Source organism: Nannobrachium achirus (genome assembly GCF_963921795.1).
Source record: "Nannobrachium achirus genome assembly, chromosome: 14".
Taxonomy (NCBI): domain Eukaryota; kingdom Metazoa; phylum Chordata; class Actinopteri; order Myctophiformes; family Myctophidae; genus Nannobrachium; species Nannobrachium achirus.
In genome coordinates this window covers 34345967-34366885 of record NC_137821.1, presented here as the reverse complement: position 1 = coordinate 34366885, position 20919 = coordinate 34345967, and the positions used below count along the sequence as shown (strand labels likewise).

The 20919-nt window shown below is 42.9% G+C and overlaps 1 protein-coding gene across 1 annotated transcript in view; it reads left to right on the top strand.

Annotated features, from left to right (window-relative positions):
* tbc1d19 (TBC1 domain family, member 19) overlaps window positions 1–20919 on the top strand; it is a gene marked incomplete at its 5' end in the record, with an annotated part of 48170 nt that overhangs the window by 14616 nt on the left and 12635 nt on the right. The window contains 3 exons of the mRNA XM_080741743.1: window positions 4113–4225; window positions 13429–13503; window positions 14057–14119. Of these exons, the coding sequence (XP_080597869.1) occupies window positions 4113–4225; window positions 13429–13503; window positions 14057–14119 (251 nt within the window). The remainder of the gene's footprint in view (window positions 1–4112; window positions 4226–13428; window positions 13504–14056; window positions 14120–20919) is intronic.

Here is a 20919-nt window from a genome sequence, read left to right as displayed (position 1 = left end):
ATGCCTTGGAAAAGCCTACCACTCAGTATCAGGTGTTTGCCTTCTATCTCTGTTTTTAAATCAAGACTAAAGACTTGAAGCCTCTGTGCATTAGTGTGTGAATCTGTATATGGCTGTCCCGCTTGACATATTGTTACGTGTTTGTTTACGACAGTATCCTTTCAATAGACCGTTTGTCAGCCTTCTGATTGGTCCCTGAGACTCCCTGACTGGCCAACCAGAAAAAAACATTCACTTTTTGCTATCGGGGGTGGAGTTTGTGCAGTGGAGAATGTTGCTTCAGGCTTTCAAAAACTGTCCGCAGTGCGCGACACGGAGATCGGCCGGTACGGTGATAGCGACGGCAAGCGTCAAGCGATCTCGCTCATCATAACGAATAAGCTTCAACAAACTAGTTCACATGTACCTTATCAATGGTCTAAGAGTCACGATTGGGTACATATAATTTAAATGGGCAGAATTACGAAAAGCCAGCCTATTATGTGAGGAGAAACATTCTCTCTGTCCTCTTCCTAGTACCCAAGATGCAATGCGCTTCTCTTTCTATCTCTGATCCAGAGGATTAAACTAATTAAAACATTTATTTTTCGGGGGAAAACTACTGTTTTGCTATGTAATTACTGTACCTTTTTCTTCCCTTTTTATTAATATCACGTAGATGTGTTTTTTGTGGTACTTTATATAGCTGTAATGAGGCTATGAAGGGGAAAAAAATCCCATCCACTTCCACTATAAAAGAATCTGCAAAGAGGATTCTGTCCCACTGGGATTAAACACATTAAAACATATATTTTCGGGTAAACCCCCTGTTTTGCAATGTAACTACTGTACCTTTGTCTTCCCTTTTTATTAATATCACCTAGGTGTTTTTCCTTTGGTACTTTATATAGCTGTAATGAGGCTATGAAGGGAAAAAAAATCCCATCCACTTCCACTATAAAAACAATCTGCCCAGGGTTAATGTCCCATCATAGTAACAGGGCAGAATGGGGCGGGATTTACAAAAGGGTTTATTGACGTCCATACCCCATGTTTATTTGTGTTATAACATTTTGTACAGCACAATTTAGGTCAGCATCAGGTGTAAAAAAAAAAGAAGTGCTTCATAAATTAAATCTACCTAAGTGCTTATTTATGTTTTTTCTTTTTTCTTTTACATATACAAACAGAAAGTGAAAAGATTATTATAATATTCGGAAATAGTGTTAGTGTCAACTACAAATTTCATATACATTTACTTGCCGCAAATACATAAAAGCAGTTATGTCTGAGCAGTGTTGCCAACCTAGAGGATTTGTCGCTAGATTTAGCTACTTTCCAGACCCCACTAGAGACTTAATTTGTGAAAAGCTTCTAGAGACAAATCTGGCTCACCCCTAGCGACTTCTAGCTACTTCTGGGAGAGCCACTAGCTACTTCCGTTACTGGGGAGTTGGCAACACTGTGTCTGAGTGATTCTTTCCTTCTCTCCCTCTATCTCAACTTTAGCTCGGTCTTTCCCCCTCTCCCTCTCCCTTACATATACCCCTGATGTCATCTCCTGCCATAATTAATCGTCTCCTTCGCCCTCTCAAGTGGCGTCGTCCCCTGCCGTCTGTCCTAACAGGCTGAGAGGGGCACTTTAACTCCACACTCATCACTGTGCCACGAATCCAACATAAACACTGACCTCTTCTAAACCCCAATCAGCCTTTCGATCTGCGGGACTCTTAAGCACACAACCACCCTTTCAGATAAACACACACGCTTAATTGCCTGTGTTAGCTGGGTCCCAGTCCTTGGCTGGCGTGTGTTTGCCAGGGGCCAAGGCGCATACGGCCGTCTGAGCATCGAGTGGTGACCAAGAGAGACGAATGCTCACAGAAATAAATTAAATGAAAAAATTGAAGGGTGTTCCGTGTTATGGCTGACTAACACCTCGAGTCAAGGGCCGTGCGTGTTTGGGTTCTGGGTCTGTGTCCAGAACTGTGAGTGGCTTTGGGGGCTTATGTGATGACTTCTGTTTGCAGGCGTCGCCAGAACCATTTCTGTGCTTAAAGGAGTAGTTCACCACTTTTCAACCTGTCTTCATATAATAGGTCCTCACTCCTCACTAATGTTCATGATAAAATATCAAATTTTTTTCCTACTCAGTCCAAGTCTCCTGGTGGAATTCAGATCAATCAATAATCATGAGAGAATGAGGAGACAAGACAATTATATTAGGTGGTGTGTGGTCAAGTTTATATATAACATGATATCATGGACAGAAATACAATTAACACTCTGGGCAGTGGTAAAAGAGTTCTGCCCAGAAGAATGGTCAAACACTAGAGTTATACTGTGGCTTCAAGGCCTCTGGAACAAGCTGTACCATAACAAGATAGGCTTTATCAAAACAATAGTTACTGAGGCCTTCTGAAGACCTCTCGACTCCTAACTATCAAGTGTTAGTATCATCATACTGTACAGACCTAGATATTAATATAATCAATGAATACATGATCTACTCTATAACGTCATACATAATCAATCATGATAAACTCTAATCTACTGCAGAGAGCAGTGGGAAGTTCAGAATCCATCGTCTTGTGACATCATCATTTTCCCCCCAAAAAAATTAATCAATATCTTTGAAAAAAATATTTAGATTTTTATTATCGCGAGAACAATGGCTTCCACTTTAAAATTGCAACTTTTCAGGAATAGAAAGCCTGCAGTTTCTATAAGCTGGATTGGCAATCGATGATGTCACAAGACTACCCACAGCCCTCCTCTGAGAAAAAAAAGAAAAAAGCTATTTTTGAGTGAGGACCAATTATATGAACATAGGTTGAAAAGTGGTGGAGTACCCCTTTAAGTATTTTCCTCGGGCAAGGCAGTGTAGGGATGGGACGATATGAACATTTCATGTCACGATTATTGTTACCAAAGAAATTGCGATTTACGATATTATCACGATAATCAAAATATCCCCAACATCCATTTTCCTGGGGCGGAACATTTGCCAAAAAAATTGCAGATCTACAAGCTCACGCGTTGTTAGCTTATCGACTATTTTTTTGGCAAAGAGATTTGGTTTTAGTTTTACCAATTATAGTGGGTTTAAATGGTACCGGATAATATGCAGCCCGGCAAATACAGTAAAAGGTGAATTGATCCCAGTGCATGACGGAGGATAATTACGATAAATTTAAATCTCCACGATACGATTATTATTATTTTTTTTTAAGATTTGTTTTTGGGCTTTTTATGCCTTTATTTGATAGGACAGTAGGCTGACAGGAAATGGGGAGAGAGATGGGCATCATAGCCTAGTATGTGGTATGCGCCTTGACCACCAGGCCAGCGGGCGCCCCCACGATACGATTATTGTGAGTGTTGTTTTTTATCGCGATAATAACGATTATCTTCCCATCCTTAAGTGAATCCCAATCTGTTCTGAAAGGCCACGGCCTGCACTCGCTTTACATCCTGCTAAAATGTGTTGCAGTGTTATGTTCTTTGCGTGTGTCAAAATAGCCGTTTTCACAGCGTAGTATGGTTGATGGTCGTTGTTGCCTCTCCTGTCAGTAACTTGCAGGGTTCCCACATATCTTTACACACTTAATTTCCAAAACTTTTCCAAAACTTTTCCAGAATATTTAACCCGATTTCCAGGACTATATAACAATAATTCAGCTCAATAACGAGCCGCTTACTCCTATGAGCAATGCCCAAAGACAGGTAGTGTATGCCAGTGGTTCTCAACCTTTTCAGGCCGTGACCCCCGAAATAATCATATTTGAACGGCACCCTGACGAGCACTAAGAGTTGAGGAATTTTGTACAACACGGTTCTATTGTGAAAATAGCAGATCTACAAGCTCACAAGCTTGTAGATCTGTTATTTTCACAATTTCTGCCTCTAATATTTGGCAATTTGGCCAATGTTTAATTTGTTATTTCAGAGGTATTAACACAATCAATAACCAAAGACAATGCATAGCCATTTTTTCCAGGACCTTCCAGGACCCTTGATCAATTCCAAAACTTTTCCAGTACTGGAAAAATATTTTTCTAATTTCAAAATATTTCCAGGAATTTCATGACCGTGGGAACCCTGAACTTGTTTCTGTCTCCCTCCCTCACCAGTGTTGTCTGCGCTGGACTGTGCTGCAGCACAGCAGTACAGCAGGCAGGGCTGTCCCACAGGGCTCAGGGCAGATCTGTGGGCCCTCATCCTCAACTCCACCAACCAGCCCCAGGTAGGTGCATTGCACGCGTACGTGTTTGCCCGCTGTCAGTGATTGTTATAAAGTGGCCAGGCGTGCACGGATGAAGCTATTCTCAGCCTTCCATCGTTGAGTACGAGCTGAACTTTTCAACTGATCCCATTTCCTCATCATGATTAGGCTGTTGAGGGCCTGCTGGGCATTCAAGTCCATAGAGATGCTTAATGGTGCGACACAACAGGCTGTGTTGGTATGTGATACAGTACATTCTGCTCGCTATTGATACATACTCTAGCATTCGGAGAGCTGTTTCCATATTTAGTATCTTTTGGGCGTTTCTTAGTACCCGTAATTGCCGGACTATAAGCCGCGGCTTTTTTCCCATGTTTTGAACCCTGCGGCTTATACAACGGTGCGGCTTATATAGCGATTTTAAAGCTAACCCGGCTGTTAGTTCGTATTACAATGGTCTTTAAAAAGGATTTATATATAAATGTATACAGCTAATGGCAACCAGGGGCGCTCTAGCGGGAAGCAGGAGGGACACCTGCGGCTTATAGTCAGGTGCGGCTTATATATGTAAACATTTGTTATTTGTTTCTAAATTTAGCTGGTGCGGCTTATATTCAGGTGCGGCTTATAGTCCAGCAATTACGGTAAGTAAGTAGTCTTGTGAACCAGCTGTTCCCGAGCCACGTAGCCCATAGTTCAGGAGCCCATCTCCTGTTCCTTGATGTACAAGTACATCCCTGGACTTGATGCTAATATGTCTCAGGGACTTAATAATTTTGTGATTGAACCCTGACCTCCCAGTCTCAGGGCGGACACTCCAGCCACAAGGCCACTGACACTGACACTTGTTTACCCTTACGCCAGATCTCTTTGACAAAAATAGCCTGACAAGCTTCGTACCGTTGGTCCGTATCCGATCGAATTGCCACTGGGCACTGCACACCCCCGGATCATATGGGACACACGGTTTTAGACCGTTCCGTCGCTGGGCGGCACCTAAGTTATGTCCGTGACACAGAGACAGACAGAGAGACAGACACACACAGTAGTGTCCATCTACTGTGTCTAATCAGTAGATGGATATGTTCTTACTTTTCCACCAATGAATAAAAAGATTCATACTATTAGTATTTTTTTTTTTTAAGATTTGTTTTTGGGCTTTTATGCCTTTATTGGATAGTACAGTAGACCGACAGGAAACAGGGTAGAGATGGGGAGAGACATGCAGCAAAGGTCGTCCGGATCGGGAATCGAACCGGCGACGCCGCCTGGCATCAATGCCTATATGGTATGCGCTTAGACCAGTAGGCCACCGGGCGCCCCCAGTATTACTATTTTTTGACAGTCATTCAAGCAGTGAACTTGCATCCAATATATTGTTTTGGGATTACACTTGCATTGAGCTTCTGCGTGCAGAGGAAACCACTAGACCCCTGTGCAGGGGCGTCACACCAAATTCTGGGCCCTGGGTACAAGGATTCACTGCGGGCCCCCCATGAATGTTAACTATTGAAAAATAGCAGATATACAAGCTCACAGCGCGGCACCAAGTGCCGCGCTGCGAGCTTGTAGATCTGCTATTTTTGAAAAGTTGTGAAAATGTGTGCAAGAAACCTATGTCAAGGACCCCCACAGATGATATGTATTTGGCCATGGACCCCGATCTCAAAATATTTAGTTCCAGGGACCCCCCAGAAGCAAAATTTGAGTTAGAAATGTTCGCTTAAAAAATACACATATTCAAAGATTTTCACACATTTTCACAACTTTTCAAAAATAGCAGATCTACAAGCTCGCAGCGCGGCACTCGGTGCCGCGCTGTGAGCTTGTATATCTGCTATTTTTCAATAGATGAAGTTATTAGGGCCCCAGTAACTCAGTCCCACTTTCCTACCCCTTGTGACGCCCCTGCCCCCGTGCATGTTTCTGAGGTGGAACAACTGACCACAGATCAGAGCGACAGGTCCCACAGGCAGACATATCCCAGTGGGCCCTACTGTTGTTTACACCACACTGATGCACTGTGTCCTGGCTGCTCCAATGCCAACGTAATCAAACGCTGGTGATTTAGCATCAGTTAGCTCAAACAGAATGGCTTGCTCCCTGTGTGGCAATAAATGTTGAGAACACCCCCAGTCCCTACAGTACACTAAAGCCCCTTTTCCACTGGCCCAACACCACACCACACCACACCACACCGCCCACTTGTGACAGGCTTTCCACTACAAGGACCTGGGTAGAGTGGGGTGAAAGACAGTGGTACTAAACGTGGTACTAAAAACTATCCAATCTAGAGTAGGTCTGAGCTAGGCCAAACAGGGCCAAACACTTAATAATGACTGATCACTCACTGACTTTTCATTTAGACCACCAGGATATAGTTGTAATACATGATAATAATAGATTCTATTGTGTTATAACCACTATTATAATCTATTATAGTGTATTATAATTATCATAGTAATACATTAACTCATTCTGTGCCAATCACGCGTATACACGTGATATATTAGCGCATCCCACAGTGCCAATCACGTATATACACGTGATTCAAAAAAAAAAAAAAAAAAAAATGAAAATTTTTTTTTGAATTTTTTTTTTTGGACCCCATCAAAACTAGTGAACATGATTTCAATCGCGATTTTGCATGTTTAACCCCCATACAACCCCCATACAACTCAGGTAGCAGACCTCCAAGCTCACAACAGTGTAAAACATAATGGCTATTATCTCAAGAATGCCTGAACGGATTTCCAATCGGATTTTTTTGTTTGAAAGCTGTGAACAAACTGCACAAACCCACAACAATGCAATCCAGGATTGCATTGGATTTTTTAGAGCTCATTCTTCTCTGTTTTTTTCCCATGCATGAGGTGTGCAAGGTTTAATCATGGCTAAGTTGACGAAAATAAGGCTTTTAAAATGCTTGGTAGCCAATAGCTAACTTCAAGCTAACTTCATCCTCTTCCTGTACATGCACAAAGGAAAGTGTTTAGGCAAGTCATGGCTGCAGGGCTTCTGCATATACCAGCATATCTCTATGGGATTGTCCCCCTCTAGTGGTGAAAGGGTGGCATTAAATGAGTTAATACTTTATAGTGTATTATAATCACAGTTATAATCCATTATAGTGTATTATAATTTAGGATAGTTGTAATAGAAATGTATATCACAGTTAAAAGGGTCAATTTGTTTCTTTCCGATAGGGGTACTTTTGTGTAATGGAAAATGTAGATATTTTATGTGGTGCAGTGTGGTGTAGTGTGGTGTGGTGTGGTGCTAAAGCTGCAGTCGAAAAGGGGCTTAATATCCCAGCTGTCCTGATAACAACACAGTGGTGGCCAAACGTACTCAACCCTGTTACTCTGCCATATTTTTACTTGAGTTGAAGTTTAGGAGTACTTGCTTAACACCTTCTAAGCCTGGTCGTACTCCCTCGGACTTCCTACTGGGTCCCATCAGCCACACGTCTATTCCCGGACTTTTGATATAAATGATAATAATTTTTAAAAAAAACATCGGAAATTCTTCTCTGTGTCTTTTTGGAGCTATCTGAAACGGTTAATATGCTCTCACAGTGATTTTCTGGTGCTGGGTGTGATACTCGTAATATCCAGCAGGCCACGCCGTTGACTCACATTCTGGATGGATGGCTGGCCAGGAGTGGCCATGAACTCTCCCCAGTGTTGAAACTCAACAAGAAAGACACACAAGATGGCTACTCTTTGTCTCTGTTCGTGGATCGCGGTTTCAATCACGTTCGGGCGCCGCTTCTCTATCGCTCCTTTCCCTGCTTCGCCGCACGTAAACGAATGGAATTGATCTCCCCTCCGCCTCGCCAAAGTAAGATCGCCGACCTCTGCAGGATGAATATGTACGCTGTATCGAGCACTCCATTACGTGTTGTTATCATGTGGGCTTTGTTTTTTTAAAACATGTTTGTAAATAAATGGCTTATTTCTTCGGCGCTACCTCTGTTCAGAGGGTTCTGCCGCGGCTTGCAACGTGTTAAAGAAATATAGTATTCAAAAGTACATGCTTTTAAAAATACTTCCATCCATCATCCATCTGCCTCCACTTATTTGGGGTCAGATCGCAGGTGCAACAGTTCCAGCAGAGAGCTCCAGACTTCAAAAGTACATATTACAAAGTACATTTTATATTTTGATATCGGCACATTGCTGTATTGAAATGTAGTTATTTTCGAAAGAAATTAAAAGATTTTCCAGATTTTTATAGTTTTTTTTTTACTAATCAAAAACAATCTTCCATTTTCACTATATATGAAATAGGACTTAAGTGGTAAATTCACAATGTACTTTTTCCCTCACTAGAAATGTAGTGGAGTCTAAAGTACATGCAGTGGAGTGAAAGTATAAAAAACATACAAATACTCATGTAAAGTACAGATACTCAACAGAATTGACATGACTACAGGACTTAACCCATTTAGGCCTGAACACAATCTGACGCAATATTTTATGCTTTAAATATAAAATCACACCCGTGTGAACTGAGCGGTGGTCTTGGAGGCTGTGCAACAGCACTACTGGGTGGGTGCAGCGGGGTTAGTGTGCTTTACAATGCTGTAGTTTCTTCACACACTCTAATTTATTTGACCCTAAAACATTCAGTTTGTTAATAATAATAATAATAATAATAATACTTGACCACACATGCTGACCCACCCTTCTCCCCTGTGTGTGTGTGTGTGTGTGTGTGTGTGTGTGTGTGTGTGTGTGTGTGTGTGTGTGTGTGTGTGTGTGTGTGTGTGTGTGTGTGTGTGTGTGTGTGTGTGTGTGTGTGTGTGTGTGTGTGTGTGTGTGTGTGTGTGAGAACAACAGCCCCCCTCCCTTAACATGTGTGGTCAGAAAAGGTACTGCAGGCTTGAGGCTACATACACGGACGGACGGCCGGACGGCCGGACGGACGCATACACACACGGCCACGTATAGGAGACGGTGTGACCACCGCTCAAAAAAATAGCAGATACAAGCTGCGGCACCGAGTGCCGCGCTGCGAGCTTGTAGATCTGCTATTTTTGAAAAAGTCGTGAAAATTAGAATTTTGACCCGAAGTGTCTTTTGAATCCTTCTAATTCTTTTTGAAAAACCTATGTTTCTATGTCAGCAATCTGGCCAGCCATCGTCGAAGAAAAGGTCCTTTTCACTTAACTGGAGCTCAGTTAGTCTGTTCTCGAGAGACTACTATGTCAGTGGTTCTCAAACCTTTTCATGTGAAGGACCCCCAAAATGATATTTATTTGGCCACGGACCCCCATCTCAAAATATTTAGTTCCAGGGACCACCCAGAAGCAAAATCTGAGTTACAAACGTTCGCTTTGAAAATACATATATTCAAAGATTTGCACACATTTTCACGACTTTTTCAAAAATAGCAGATCTACAAGCTGTGAGCTTGTATATCTGCTATTTTTCACTGGTTAAAGCATAAATGGGTGACTTAAATAAATGTACCGTCCACCACGGGTAAAACAATGCATGCCGTGGGGAGATGGATCTCTGGGGGAGAGCCACAGGGACCTGGCTGTGGTCTGGAGAATGTTTGCAGGATCTCAGACCAACACCAACACATTGAACAGAAAGTCGGCAAGCGTCAGTGCTTTCTGTTTGTGTGCACTGCTTTAGTTTGAAGTCATTGCACAACTGGTGGTTTGTTAAATACCTGAATCTGTTAAATGTCAAACGTAGTTTTTATAGCAAATTCTTCACATTAAATACCTGAATCTGTTCAACGTCAAAGTTAGTTTTTATGGCACATTTTGCACATTAAAATGTAATACAATGCACTTTCACATCTACTTGATCTCTACTGATGCACCATGAAACCATGAAATCCACCGCAATTATATTGTCTTTGTAGACCTGACCAGTTTCGCATACTTTGGTGCGGTGGTTTGAATGGCTTCGTCTAACCCCTGGATCAATGCTAATGATAAAATGACCTAACATTATCTGATCTGTTGTCAGACAAATGCCTACACAAATAGGGAAAGCATGGAAAACTATGGAATTAGGTTTGAGTCCAGGTCTGGATACGTATGGAAATGATAAGAAAAAAGAAAAAGAGTATAAAAAAATATTATGTTTCCAGACTATTGACTTATAATAACTTGTATACCAAATCCACACATCCCCCACCAAATTAGTTGCGACAATATCTCTGAATTGCATATATACATACATAGCATCGCTAATGTTTTGATGTTACTTCTTTATTGACATATTAGCATGTGAAAAAAACGCATGCATACACTAGGCAAAATGATGAACACAAGACATTTCCAATTGTGGTCCTTTTTAAAATAACATTGTGACAAATGCGTGTCTGAACATTTATTAGTTACGCAGTGTAGTTATTAGAAAAAGTAGACTATATTTATTTCATGTGGAAACCATAATTGTTTGGCTGCATTCATCGTCATGTCCATGGACACAGTTAATCAATGAGGCTTCACAGACGGCGTGAACATTTCATTATTATTTTTTTATCATTTTCGGTTATCATTTTATCATCTATTTAGAAAAGAGATTCATGTGGAGAACAATAATTTTTTCAATCTATTAAGGGAAATGGTGAGTATAGGTAGAACCGTTTCAGTTAGTTTACTTAGTTTATAATAAGAAAACAAATGTTTAAAGAAGCAGTGAAAATAGCCGATCGACAAGCTTGCAACGCGACGAGAAGCGACATTTTCACCAGTTTGGGACCCGGGCAAATGTCTAATCTCTCTTTTGGGTCACAGGCAAAAAGGTTGGGGAACCACTGACTTTAAGCACCTTTAAAATGAACATTTTGTTCTCACAGTGAACTTCACTTCCAGGAACCTCACATCCCCTGTTAGATACAGATAACAAGTTATCTTTTTAAATATCTCCCATTGATAGTTTAGAGCAGTGGTTCTCAACCTGTGGGTCGGTACCCCCAAGGGGGGGTCCCCAAATTATGTTTGGGGGTCCCCAGATGATTGGCTTAATGTGCAACACTGTTTTCTCACTCTAACCCTAACAGTAAACAAACCAACACAAAGTTTAAGTGTAGAAATGTGCTATAGCACATTTCTAAAGTGACACTTTAAGGACTTTTTAATACCTCTGAAATGACAAATTAAAGATTGGCCATTGTCAAATATTAGAGGCAGAAATTGTGAAAATAAACGATCTACTGTACATGCTCACAACTCCTCGCAACTGTGATATACAAAATGTAATGCCTCAACTCTTAATGCTTGTAGGGTGGGGGCTGGGCAGTGGTGCAATGGTGATTCAATGTTTGGGGGGTCGCGAACATCGCTCAACATCTCCTAGTATACAGGTCTATTGATATGCATAAAGGCTTGTTTCTTTGTTAAAACAGTTGTCGAGGTGTGAACTTGGGTGGGTGCGAGACCCCGGCTCAGAAAAGATATGGGTCGTCGAGGGCGCCCGACCCAAGACTACAGCAACACTGGGGCTGGGGGTTCCCCAGTTAAAATATGATTATGTTGGGGGTCGTGGCCTGAAAAGGTTGAGGACCACTGATTTAGAGCAGTGATATTCAAACTGGCGTCCCGTGGGCCAAATCTGTCCCCTGGGGAGCTTTCTTGTGGCCTCATTCCAGATTCCCATCTAAAAAAATATATATTGTATTACATTTTTGATGAAGATAGCTGTCCAGCCACCATGTTATAATGTGCCCAATTCTTTCTTTGTTAAACATGGAGAAATAAAGTACTTACTTATAGTACTTAAAAGCAATATTTGAGTAAAAGCTACATTTCAGAGGCACATCAACATAAAAGAGCACAACAGATTAGTTTTGAGTACAGTTCGTCCATCATATGCCATCTCCACAATGTGTAGCTACTGTATTTCTTTTGAGAGGATGTTGTCCATTACATCAAAGAGAAATACATCTCTATCTGCAGCCATTAGCTTGTATATTTTAGTTTTGAGTGGACTTTGTCCAGCTTCCCTCTTCTCCATCGTCATCCACTTAAAGATTTTGCACTGTATGTTTCATTCGTCCTAAGCGTCTTGGGCTGAAAGATGGTCTAACTCTCAACTAATGGTTCATGAAACACATCATTGGAGCTCGTGCTCTCATTTGCCGGGTGCTCAGACTTAACCAAAATACAAAAACCTTTCATTCTTTCGAACATGTAAACACTTCACATTGCCAGTCTGCCTCCAATACTTTCCTTGCAAAAACGCTTCCATGCCAGGGACCTGTGCACAGAAGAACGTACTGAAATATCTACTTCTGATTTTCTTAATATCAAAATCAAAGCCTGTGCACTATGAAGGACGGCGCAGACAATATCCTATCAAACATTTAAAACACATGAATGCAGCATGAAGCAGGCCCTAATAAGTTACCATAATGTACATAATATTGTTGTGTTCAAAATTGTTCTCACAGTCACAGACAGTGGCCCCCGACTTCAAGTAATTTTACAATTGTTACTGGATTGTGCTGCGAGACCCTCGTGTCAGGTCTTGAAATCTTGAAGGTCTACAGTACCATTGGTTCTCCTCTACTTCCGTCGTTCATTTATATCCAGGGTCCTTAACATCTGTCACCAAAGACATTTTTATTTCCCCCTTTCCACCAACATTGGCTGTTTTTCTGGTTATTTTATGACAGCTTTGAGCTTAACCACGCTGCCGGAAACATGAGAGTCGTCTCCTGCTATCGTCACTGTCAGCGAATGCTAAAATTTAACAATGTTTGTGAGGTGGTTCATGGATTTTTACAATAACAAATGGGGCAAACTGTTCTTTCTGCACGCTAGGGATTTTTCGGAAACCTTCATTTATTTATTGGTATTACAGTCACATTACTAGAAAATTATTACCTGCACAAGAAAGCATAATATTGGGTTTCTCACCCTCATCTGTCAGCATAATGAATGAACCACTTAAACTGTCTAGTCTACTGGACCTCAGCTGGCACTTTGCTCTGTGCCAAATCTTTTTGCCAAAGATTCAAGCTCACGTGAGCTTCTAGGTCGTCTATTTTGGATAATATTCCCCCCAGACTATGGATACTGTGGTTAAAGATCTGAACTGTTGGTTGCTGATGGCGAGACTGCTGGTGTGTGTCTGTTCAGGATGTGATGCACTACGAGCAATATTCCCCCCAGACTATGGTGTACTATACTGTGGTTAAAGATCTGAACTGTTGGTTGCTGATGACGAGACTGCTGGTGTGTGTCTGTTCAGGATGTGATGCACTACGAGCAACTGAAGGCCGGGGTCATTCAACACGACCTGCTGGTGGATAACCTCATCTATAAGGTACACTCCACCACACCTCATTTTGTTAAATACAATGAAATAACCAAAAAGAAAACTGGTGATTTGTCTCCTTTCCATATACTGACAGTTTTCTGAAAAAACAATGTTTCTATACCAATGGTGCTCCAACCTTTTCATGTCAAGGACCCCTTGACATGAAAAACACAGAAGTATTTGGACACAAAGCCTCTCATAAATATGTTGATAAAGGTGCCCCTAGAAGCAAAGATATGAGTTAAAAATGTTCGCTTTAAAATAATATATTCAATGATTTTTTGCACTAATTTTCAAGATTTTTCAAAAATAGCAGATCTACAAGCTCATAGTGCGGCATAGCCAAAATATAATAAAACAATGTTCTTAATGGGTCAACCTCTAAAACCCAATAGGGTATTATACTTCATTGACTGGGGTCCCCCAGGGTTATATCCTTTTGTCCCTCTACATCAAATCTCTTTGCTGAAATAACCAATCTACAATATCACAACGCATTGTAATTTGTACTGCATTGGCTTGTAGATCAGCTATTTGTAATGCTTATCCCATCCCCCAGGACGTGAAGCTGACGGCCAGTAATGACGACTACTACTTTGTCTTTGAAGACTATCTCTATCAGGTGAGCGTCTTCCATTTTCACAAAGTGTCCACAGGGAAGGTCAAATACAGTAGCAAATTAGGGACTTTAAGCAAGGACGGCTACGGCATTCCGCTACGCTAACCAGAAATGGATCAGTGCTCGATAGTAAAACCTTCTTGCCGTCGCAGCCCTTCCTATTACGGCAGAAACTACCTTTCCATGTAGCGTCTACAATGTCTTCTCTATAGTTGCGTCACCATGGGAACCAAGGAGTTCAGTAAAAGGGGTGGGAAGGGAACCCATCGCCGACGGCTGTTTGCTTAAAGGGCCAGTTCACCTCTGGGACAACCAGATCTTATTTTATTGTTGTTTGGGACAAGATCAACACAATCCTGAGTTTTTCTTTCGTGTTCAATCTGTGTTTTGAGATATTTTAGTATTTCAGCATGAATGATGATGCATTTTGCATCATATGAGTCATCATGCTGCATCATATGATGCAAAATGCTACAGCGATTCCGTCATAGCAGCTTTACTTCCGCCTAGCGGAGCCGTCCTGAAAACCGTGCTTGCTTAAACTCCTTATATATTATTGTCGGGCAGAAACCTAGTGTCTCCATTTTCCATGTCCCTTTTATTCCCATGTATGGAGATCCCTGATGTCATCAGTAAGTATGTGCCCATATATTGCAATGTCCATATATGGGCATATATGGGAAACATCCCCACATTCCCCCATGCTACTTTTTTCTTTTCTTTTTTACGTTGCTTCTCATGCTCTGTCCCACTCAATAAACATTAAGGTAGACCACAGAAATGGTGATGTGCATGCTTTAAAGCAGGGGTTTTCAACAGATTTCGCCCCAGGGACCACCATCCTGACTAGCGAGTAAACGGGGGACCACCACTATTGTGTCGGTGGGCCCATCATATAGACCCACCTGACACAATAGTGTCACTTTTCAAAGCATTTTATTACCAGTTAAGAGCAGGTATATTGTTTTATCCAACATTTTTGTTGGATACAGCTACATTGAATGCATCAACTATTTACAAATGTTTTTTTTTTTACTTGTGTCAAAATATTATTATTCATATGCAAACAAGAAAGAAGAGTAGAAAATAAAGTAACATTAAGGAAATTACTTTTTTCGCCCCTTAAAAATAAAAATCACACCCGTGTGAACTGAGCGGTGGTCGTGGAGGCTGCGCAACAGCAAAACAAATATATATATATACTAGAATTTCGCCCGCCTTCGGCGGGCTCATCCTAGTGCTCACATGCACACACGCACAGCTGCTCCAAGCCATGTTGCCCACAAAAAGCACAGTAATGCTTCTCTCTCTGTGTGCGCGCTTCTGCACTGACTGTGCCTGTGAGGGACACGTGCCTCTCTCTCTCTCTCTCTCTCTCTCTCTCTCTACGCGCTTCTGCACTGATAGTCTCTCGGAGGGGCTGCGCTCTCTAGGGGCTGTGTGTGTGTGTGTGTGTGTGTGTGTGTGTGTGTGTGTGTGTGTGTGTGTGTGTGTGTGTGTGGCTACGCCCCCCTCGGTTGAAATAGGATCCGCCGGTCCCATAGCTGGGAATGAGCCAATGGAGGGCGGTCACCATGGCGACGGGGGGCGAATCAGCGGACGGCTGTGCCGTGCATTCTACCGACATCTGAGCTAGCTATGAGTTGAAGTCGATGTAAAGGGGCCGTGAATGGGCTTGGAAGTGGGATGCGGCTCTAAGAAAAATGTAATAGTAGATACCTGTATATATATATAATAAAAAATATTAAAACAATATTAAACAAAATATTAATAATAAAATGCATGTCACTCAGGCCGCCACTGTGTGTGTGTGTGTGTGTGTGTGTGTGTGTGTGTGTGTGTGTGTGTGTGTGTGTGTGTGTGTGTGTGTGTGTGTGTGTGTGTGTGTGTGTGTGTGTGTGTGTGTGTGTGTGTGTACTGTAGGCTACATACAGACAGACAGACAGACACGCAGACAGACATACATACCCACACACACGGCCACGTATAGGAGCGTTGTGACCACCGCTCAAAAATAAAAAGGATTTTCTGAATGCATGGCCAGGGACCACCTACAATACCTTCGCGGAGCAACAGGGGTCCATGGACCTCCGGTTAAAAACCCATGCTTTAAAGTAATTTAGTGGTGACCTTCAAAGAGAATGCAAAGATTGCAAAACAAATAAAGGAGAGCAAAATGTCAGGAGCGTTGTGGGAGATGGTGGGAAGCACGCCATGGCAGATGCAGCAGCGTCATCCCGGACAATGAGAAGCACTCAGGAGGAACAGGGGAGGCTTCATTATGTATGAGATGCACACACACACATTCACAACAAGAAGTCACAGTCAGTATAATATTGATATTTCAAATGTTTGGCATTGATATTACAATATTACGTATGACGCAAACGCAAAGAATCCAGGTCCACTCCAATCCTTGCATACTATATGTGGATGTTACAGTCTTAAGTTGCGTTTATTGCGGGGGCGGCATAGCTCAGGGGTAGAGAAACTGACATTAGAGCACGAAGGGTTCCCAGTCCGAATCCGAGCTCCCCCTGAGTTAACGTCGAAGAGTCCTTGAGCAAGACTCTGAACCCCTAGTTGCTCCCGGTGAGCAGGTTGGTGCCTTGCATGGTTTCCTCCGCCACCGGTGTATGAATGTGTGTGTGAATGGGTGAATGTAATGCACAAGCTATGTAAAGCGCCTTGGATGAAAGCTCTATATGAATGCACCATTTACCATTTATGGCGGTCAAAGAAAATGTCAATATCAGGAAAGTGAAGGAGGAATTAAAGCAAACCACTACGGTACTTCCTGTAGAATAATGGTGAACAATTTCTTAAAATCAAAACGCCATGCATCACGATCGCAGGATCTGATCAGCACCCAATTTGAATCGCACGTCGCACAGCCTCCGATGGTATTCCTCCCATCGGATTCCTCGTGTCCCGACAGGCGCAAACCCCCACGATTCGCGTCAGCGCAACCACACTTGCAATTTCTTTAGTTACCTCTCAAGATGGATCCACATTACAGCCTCGTCCTTTAATATGATTTGTTGTCATATGATGACAGAACAAAACTGTATGTTAATTAGCTTCATTCTCTGTTTAAGTAGATTAAACTCTTTGCAATAACATCTAATCTCGCCGATTGATAGCAGCAGCCCACCTCATCTATTGTTCTATTTTCAGCTTCTTTTACTTCAGAGATTATCGCACAGACACATAAAAAGTCTCCAGTCTGAGCTTTTGTTATTATTAGCCGCTCCAGTAGCCACAGCTTTGTTTGCTGTTGGACTGGTAGATAAGTGAACTGAGCTAGCTCGCACTGTGGGATGATGATCCATAATGCTGTCACCCCCCGGGGGCTTATCGTGATTACACAGGCGTGCCTCAAAAGCGTCACATCTCTGTTAATATTGGCTGATATAGCACGCTAGTCTGTGAAACTACTCCGAAAATCGGGGGTTAATCTTGTGGGAGTGGTGGGCAAAAAAGGAAAAAGTAGAATTAGTGTAGGGGAAGGAAATTGGAACAAGCTTAATTACTTGAATCCGAGCATGCCTATTGTAGGTATGCACTCAGTGCTGTGTTCCACCTGTCACGCGGGTATACAGAGTATGCTGTGAAGATTTTCTTTTAAAAAGAGTATGCCCTTGTGAACCTTTCAAATTAGTCTATCTGATAGGCATTATGCACTGGCGTATGCGCTGGCAACACGAATAGCCGTGGATCATAGATTATAGTTTGCCCTCAAAAGAATTCTAGAACACACCACTAGTTTACAGTTTACAGTTTAGGCATTTAGCAGACGCTTTTAATCCAAAGCGACTTACAATAAGCAGATACAAAACATCACAAGATAATATGTCAGTACATCAACAGCAATATAACAAGTGCAAATGGATATCTATCTAGAAAAAAACACAATAAAATCAAAGTTCTAAAAAAACCTAAAAACAAATGCTAACTATCTTCATGTATGGTCATTGATTTTCTGTAGTGCTAATGGTTTAGGTGGAGTCTGAAGAGGTGGGTCTTCAGTCCACGGCGAAAGCTAGCGAGTGAGTCCGTTGTTCTAAGTGCGACAGGGAGTTTATTCCACAACTTGGGGGCCAGGAGGGCAAACTTTCTCGGACGAGTGGATTTTTGCCCTGGAGTTTTTAGCGAGGGTTCTGTCAGCCTCCCTGTGTTGGCTGATCTAAGTGAACGGGTGGGGGTGTAGGCGTTGATCAGGTCTTGGAGGTATGGAGGAGCCATACCTTTGGCTGCTTTGAAGGTCAGCATCAGTGTTTTGTATTCAGTGCGGGCCGCAACCGGGAGCCAGTGGAGGCTGCGGAGAAGGGGAGAGACATGTGAGAACTTAGGCTGGTTGAAGACCAGTCGTGCCGCAGCGTTTTGGATCAGTTGGAGAGGTTTAAGTGCACATGCCGGGAGACCAGTGAGGAGAGAGTTACAATAGTCAAGTTTTGATATGACAGATGTCTGAATGAGGAGCTGGGCTGCCTCCTGGGTGAGGAAGGGTCTGATTTTACGGATGTTGTAGAGTGTGAACCTACAGGATCGGGTGACTGATGCAATGTGTGCCTTGAATGATAGCTGGCTGTCCAGGACCACACCAAGGTTTCTAGCAGTAGGAACTGAAGTCACCAATGCATTATCTATGGAAATAGTGAGATCTTGCATGGGGCAAGACTTAGCTGGGAAGAAGAGTAGCTCCGTCTTGTCTGGGTTCAGCTTGAGGTGGTGGGCTGACATCCACTGTGAGATGTCGGCCAAACATGCTGCAATGCGTTCTTCCACCTGGGTTGCAGAAGGGGGGAAGGACAAAAACAGTTGAGTGTCATCAGCATAGCAGTGATAGGATAGATTGTGAGCAGAGATTACAGCACCAAGGGATTTGGTGTACAGGGAGAAAAGCAGAGGGCCAAGTACGGATCCCTGGGGGACTCCCGTTTGGAGGGTTCGGGGGGATGACAGCAAACCTTTCCACGAGACCTGGTAGGTCCGGTCTGACAGGTAGGAGGAGAACCACTTTAGTGCCGTCCCGGTGATTCCTAGGTCAACAAGGGTGTCCAGGAGGAGCTGGTGCTTCACTGTGTCGAATGCCGCTGATAGATCCAGAAGAATCAGGACTGCAGAGTGGGAGGCAGCCTGGGCAGCATGGAGTGCTTCTGTGACTGCTAGGAGTGCCGTTTCTGTGGAATGGGCAGGTTTAAAACCTGACTGGTTGGGATCCAGCAGGTTGTTCTGTGAGAGATGGAGAGAAAGCTGGTTAGAGACCACACGTTCAAGGGTTTTTGAAAGAAATGAGAGGAGGGATACCGGTCTGTAGTTCTTGACGTCCGAGGGGTCAAGAGTTGGTTTTTTGAGGAGTGGTGATACTCTGGCTGCCTTGAAGGCAGCTGGGACACAGCCTGAAGTTACAGAACTGTACTTGGGCATGTAAGATAGGTGAACATTTGGTGAAAATAGGTGAAAATGCATCCACTGAAGATCTACCAGTCATAATATCCTTGTAGATCGGCCATTTTTTGAATATATATTTTGGTAAAAAAGAAGTGACCTCATTGTTAAAGATACCAAAAGACACCACATGCTTGTGAGATTAATAATAATAATATTACATTACACTTATATTGCACTTTACATTTGAAACAAATCTCAAGTGCTACAGAGTAAATACGTTTGCATATAAACAAAAATATCTGCAAGTGTGGGTTATGACCGAAAGAATAAGGTTGCGGATACAAGCGGCCAAAATGAGTTTTCTCAGACGGTTGCCTGGCATCTCCCTTTTAGAGATGTTCAGTCACCCGAGAGAGACTTGGAGTAGAACCGCTACTCCTTCGCTTGGAAAGGAGACAGTTTAGGTGGTTCGGGCATCTTGTACGGATGACTCCCGAGCATCTCCCCGGGGAGGTTCTCATCGGCTGTCCCACTGGGTGGAGACTCTGTGGCAAGGACCAGATGGAGGGATTACATCTCCACACTGGCCTGGGAACGCCTCGGGATCCCCCTGGAGGAAGTGGATAATGTTGCTCAGGAGAGGGAAGACTGGAAATCTCTGTTGTAACTGTTACCCCACGACTCGATTCCGGATAAGCGGTTGAAGATGGATGGATGGATGGATGGATGGATGGATGGATGGATTGATTGAATAACGAATTCTACATTTTGGCCTCTTTTTAAGATGAACATTGCCTAGTATCCAGTCATCAGAGAGTAGACCCTATGGACTCCGCAGACACCCCCCCCCCCCCCCCCCTCCCCCCCATAGTAATTGTTGGCCGTCTCGTCCGCGAGGTCGGTTCATCTCTGGGCTAATTTGCTGAATGTAATACAGCTCAAGTGGCCGGGGCAGGGAATTGAAATTCATTCCCCCCAGCAGATACAGAGATGGGATTGTAATGGAAAAACCTCCACTCATATTTCGCGAGGCGAATGGCCACTTCAGAGCCTGTTACGGTTCACTTGTCTGTCTCCGAACATCCTGGAATCCTGGCTCCAGCTGGCCCCGTTTTAATAGACTCCCTGCCTGAAAGTAATGGAAGCAGCTCAAGCACATCATTCGCCAGTGACCAAATAAAAAGTGTTTTAATAGAAGCCCTTGGTAACTTAAGAACGGTAACTAGCGGAGTGTGTGTGTGTGGGGGGGGGCTCAGATTGTCGGTCCTCATCTGTGTGTGTGTACGTGTATTTTGATGGGGGTATCTGTGATGCATTTTCTTAATTACATGTTTCATTTTGTTCATATGTTTTGTGAGTGTGTGTGTGTGCGTGCTAGAAGCCTTCATGTTGCTGGCCTATATGATTGG